At 44.7% G+C, this 5,103-nt stretch overlaps 1 protein-coding gene across 15 annotated transcripts in view; it reads left to right on the plus strand.

Annotated features, from left to right (window-relative positions):
- DNM1 (dynamin 1) overlaps nucleotides 1–3,856 on the plus strand; it is a 70,164-nt gene extending 66,308 nt beyond the window's left edge. For 4 of the 15 annotated variants that reach the window (XM_074923484.1, XM_074923488.1, XM_074923493.1 and 1 more), the window contains one exon: nucleotides 1,772–3,846. In XM_074923484.1, coding sequence (XP_074779585.1) covers nucleotides 1,772–1,844 — 73 coding nt within the window. In that variant the 3' untranslated portion in view covers nucleotides 1,845–3,846. Of the gene's footprint in view, nucleotides 1–1,771 lie in introns of all 15 variants that reach the window. The other 11 variants (XM_074923495.1, XM_074923487.1, XM_074923492.1 and 8 more) reach the window with 6 other exon arrangements.
- The last annotated feature ends 1,247 nt before the right edge of the window (nucleotides 3,857–5,103 follow it).

Raw genomic sequence — 5,103 nt, forward strand, 5'->3', positions numbered from 1 at the left:
ATCTCACTGAAGGTTGAGCTGGTTTTGTAAGGTTTTAATTCAAGTGCTGTTACTGTTCCAGTGACAGTAGTAGCCATTTACATGGCTGCATTCACACATGAGCACCCTTTAGAGATAACGCACAGATCCCTCATGTCGTGAAGCTCAGGTTCACAGATTCCCCAGCTGTAACATCTCATTGCAAGTTCTGCTTCTGGGAGATAGTATTATTTCAGCATCTTTCCAGGGTGGTTGCAGCTTCCAGATTAGCTCAATCCCATCATTATTTGCTGTACAGGAGCAGTAACTTGATTGACATGCTGACAGTGGGGTCTTGCAGTCTCCACTGACATTTTCAGTTGAGGAAATAACATTTGGAAATGGTTTACTGCCTTAAGCTTTTTTAATATATCGTTTCCCAAGGCAAGGAACAAGTGGTTTTAATTGTTTTGAGATCTGGGCCTTGATAGAGATGCAGCAATAAATTCTGCTGAGGTCTAATAAACAGGACTGTAGAGATGCTCTGGTTCCTTTGCTAAGATGAGGGAGCTTGCCCCAATTTATGGGAGTAGAGCTCCTCTGGTGACAGCATGATTATAGACTTGGAGTCAGTACACAAGGAAGACTTCCCCACCTCAGAAAACTGTACGGGTGCAAATCTCCTCCAGTCCCTCAGCCTCTGTGTTAGGGGAGGGCCTTCATTGACAGCAGTCAGTTGATTCTCTGTAATCTAAATTAAAGTTTATCAGTGTGGAATTGTTCAGGCGTTAATTCCATAACACCTGGTTCTGTATGATCAATGCAAATACTTCCTCTCTACCAGATCTACATCCTCTTGGGTTTGCTCTTTGCATCTTGGGCAGTTTGGACTGTAAAACTACTCTGGCTTGGTACTGAACAATTTAATTATCATAATGATACACCATCATGTGTAGGTTGTTTAGGTTGCAGACACTGCAGGGAGCATGCTTTAAAGGAAAAACACAGATTGGACTTGTTGACTTACAGAACACTTTTTTTATTTGTAGACTTCTTAAAGCCTGTAGTCTGAGTCTGAAGTGATCTTTTGAGTAATGAGGGAGATGGCAGGCTTGTTGTCTTCTGGGGTTTTGTTTTTTCCCCAGTCCCTTACAGGAAGGAGATCCTAGAACACTTGAATCTATGCAGAGAGCAAACACTTGAGTTGCTGCCCACTTAGCTAAAGGACCAGCAAAAGAGCTGGAACAGAATGGAGTAGCAATTCGGTTTTTTGAAGTAGAAGCTGCATTTGTTGAGCACCAGAAGTAGAGAACTGAAAGCAGCAAACTCGCCCCTAACATCAAAGATCAGTGTCACGTATTGGAATAGGGAATCTCAGTGGCCTCGAGGGCAGGGGAAGAAGGTGCTCCTCCAAACCAGCCAAGAGCCTCTGACAGCAGCGCGTCTCAGAGGACCCCATCCATGCCGTGTGACTGTCATGTGCTTGATACAGGAGCTCACTGTTGTCCATGCTTCTCAACTCTCATCCCAGAGCCAGCACGCTCACTGGCAATACATCTCTGCACTTCTAAATTTCAGAGGGAAAGAAAAACTTTGCTGTCCAGTGGTGATCCAGGCTGTGCAGAAAGGCCAGTGCGAGGCCTGGTGTAAACCTGGAAGGCTCCTTCGTGGAGTTACGCTCTAGTCGTTTGTGCCTCCAGTTTTATTCTCTTGCTGGCTCAGGCGAGGTGGAGAAGCATGTGTGATTGTGACTGCAATTGCTGTGCTAACCACAGTGTGTGTTCTCTTGTTTTTGTTTTCTGCTTTTTCACAGCAGAAGGGGCCCTGCCTCACCTACTCGACCTACCATAATCCGACCGGCTGAACCGTCCCTCTTAGATTTATAACTCGAGGCTGTAGACAGCTGGCGACGAACGCCGTGCTGGCGGCTTCCCCATTCCACCCTCCCTTCCACAGCCACAGTCACTCTTCTCATCCATCCCACATCTCTGCCTCCCACCACCCCTTCCTGGTGTGTCGTAAAACACTAGCCTAGTGATCGAGCTCTTCGTCTTCACTTGTGCGTCCTGTATTGCTTTGTGAGCATAGAGTAGCCTTCATTCCGTGGCATGGATCCCTGAAGTACACAGGCTCCCTGGAGAGAGCAGCCGCAGGGACGTCCTTAAGTCCGAGTGGCAGCTGTCCATCCAGTAATTTCATCTGCCTGGTCTAGCCTGGATAAGTGTCCTGCCTGCATCAGTTAGCTGTAGCACCTAGGACTGATCTGTAGCTATTTTCTTTTCTTGTAGTTAAGAAGACAAAAGTGTGACTTAAAATTACTGTCAAAACATGTGACACCGTTAGGAACAGATTAAATGTCCTGTGTATTAGTTTGACTTCTAAGGTGCAAAAATTCATGTTGGGAACAGTGCAATCAACTTTATATCCAAGTGAGGCAGGGAGATCGAGAAAGGGGGGAACTCAATGGATTGGCATAGTCCTGCTAGAGTGAAGTCTGAGATAGCGCACACACCTCAGCGCGCAGGGAGCACACGGACCTGCTCGCGCTCAGCTCCCCGGACGAGCTGGGGAAATCCTGCTGGTGACACACTGGCTCCTGCCAGCAGTGCTCTTGCATCATCACTTTTGGCTGACTTTCCTGAACCCAGCAGGGAGAGGGGGATAGATACGCTGCTCCCCCCTTGCAAACGGACAACCAAATGTTTTCAGGGAGTTTGCTGTGTAATGTTTTGTTGAAAAATATTTCTGCTTTGAATAAGCACATCTTTCAGTGTTTTTGGGTACTGTGGTGACTTCTTCCGTAGCCTTTTCTTCTTGCATGTGGATGGTATGTGTTTGGGGAAACTTGTAACCGTTGTTGATCGCAGTTCATCTTCTTAAGGTTTGGTTTTTACTTTTCATGCTACGTGTATTAAAAAAAAAAAAAAAATACTTGAGAATTAAAAATATAACAACCCTGTACATCTCGGATGTCATGTCTCTACCAGAGCTAACTGAGCCACCTGTGTTGTAGGCTTTCACAGGCCTGATTCAGATTTATCTTATTTCAGTGCTATTGCTCTTTATTTCTGTTGTGGATCCTATTGTTCTGATGCTAGTTCCTTTCTGTATTTTAACTATTGTTTTACTACTTCTCCCCCTTTTCCTTCCCTTCCCCTTTTCCTTTTTTCTTTGTTTTTTTTTTTTGTCTTTAAACTCCAGCCGGCCGGGTAAGGCCAGTCCCTCCCGCCCGGAGAGCCCAAAACCACCATTTGACATGTAGGCCTGCTCCCTCTGAGACTCTTTGCCTGCCTCTTAGCTGTTCTGTCCTGGAATGGTCTGACTCGAATCTCACACATGGCTTGTTTTGTTTGTATTTTGTGACACATGCATATCAGATGTGATTGTAGTGAAACACTTTGTTGTTTTTTTTTTTCTTCCCAGCTGCTTAAAGGAGTTAAACAAGTATATTGTAGTAATGAGAAACATATCTTTACTGTTATAAATATCTATAAATATATATATAAGATGAAAAATCTATATATGTCCAGGTGTTTAAAGCCATTTGTGCTTCCATGTGGATTCTAGGAAATACTTAAGTATGGAAAGAATATCTATATACATATATATATATACACACACACACACACATCCAAAAAGTTAACCAAATCCTAATGTTGAGTTTTTGAGCTGATCGTTGAATTCTCTGCTGTGTGCAGTTGGGTTATTGTATTACCCCAGACTTGTGGGTGAACTGTCTCAGTGCTGGTAGTAGCTGTGATGCAGTTTGTGATCTACCTGTCACTCTTGTTTATTGGATGAAATAAACTATCATTTCTGTATAATGAAGGTCTCCATGACTAGAATAAAACCATCTCTTTCTCTGGGTGATTTTCACAGTGTTTAATTATAACCTGATCTTTTCATCCCATAGAGCTTAAAAAGCTATACATGCAAGCAGGTGCTGTCACTGATAGGGAAGGTGGAACAGATCTGCATCAGGAGGGGTGTCCAGGAGCTGCAGTAGAGTGAAACAGCTTGTCAGATGTGGAAGTTAACTCCCTTTCTCCATTGTAAAGGAAAATTCATGGAGGTGCTTCAGTGACTGGACATACAGAAGGTGGGAGTTTTGCACACAAAATTGCTTGGTTTTAAAAAGGTATTTTTGCCTAGGCTGTTTGTGGAACACAGCAAGCGGGTGTTGAGTTGCAGTTTCTCTGTCAGGTGGTATCTTTTGGGCCCGTATTTGAAGTGCAGTCTAACACACAGGGCCGTCCCTACTTGGGAGTTGCTTTTAAGCTGAAGAGGGATTTCTGCCCCGATACAAACGGAGTCAACCTGTTCCTGCTGTCTCCATGCCAAAACAGTGAGTGCTGTAGTCTCAGATCACGGTTGCTGCTTCCCACAGTGACAAGCATCTCTCTCCATAATTCCTGAATTTAGCACTGTTGTCATCCCAACAACTGCAGCAGATTCGTTAAGCCCCTGTGTAATGGGGCTCCAGCCCTACTTCTGCAGGAAGGGACCAGGAGCACTGGGGTTGCTGACTTAAATCACCGTAACATCAGTGCCTGATTCAGCTGAGTGCTCTTGGCTACAGCTGACTCTGATACTTGGGGCATCTCCCTAGCACCCTACTAAGGCTTTAATAAGCTAGAAATCTCCTTGAAGGTTTTATTTGTAGTACTGTTGTGGGTTGAGTGAACAGACTTGATTTCTAGCAGTTCCTTCCTAGGTGTGTTCTAGCTCTCTCCATCATCTTGTGTTGTAACTGCAGCTTCTAGGCAACTGAAGCAATAACCATTGCTTGCCCTACCCTGTCCTATTTTTTTTCTGTCACTGAACTGTTCCTTATTTTGCAGAAGTAGAAACCTCTAGTGGCTGGTTGTCAGAGGTTAAGCATGTTTGATGAGAGTACCTGCTACCCTGCCCCCGATCGACAACCTTGTCACACTGTGTTCTCTTTCCAGCGTAACAGCTGTTTCCTGTTGTTTGGTGCTTATGGCCTTTAAGAAGCATTTTTCTACCTTTTCCTGAAATCAGATGTGCAGAGGCTGTCAATTGCTCCCATTTAAAGCTACTCTGTGTCAGCTGAACAGCAGTTCCTGCTCTTAGTTCACTCCAAGTAAAGGTGGGGTCAGGGCCACACTCCTAAAGGGAAGGGGG

Source organism: Athene noctua, chromosome 20, assembly GCF_965140245.1.
Source record: "Athene noctua chromosome 20, bAthNoc1.hap1.1, whole genome shotgun sequence".
NCBI classification, from domain to species: Eukaryota; Metazoa; Chordata; class Aves; order Strigiformes; family Strigidae; genus Athene; species Athene noctua.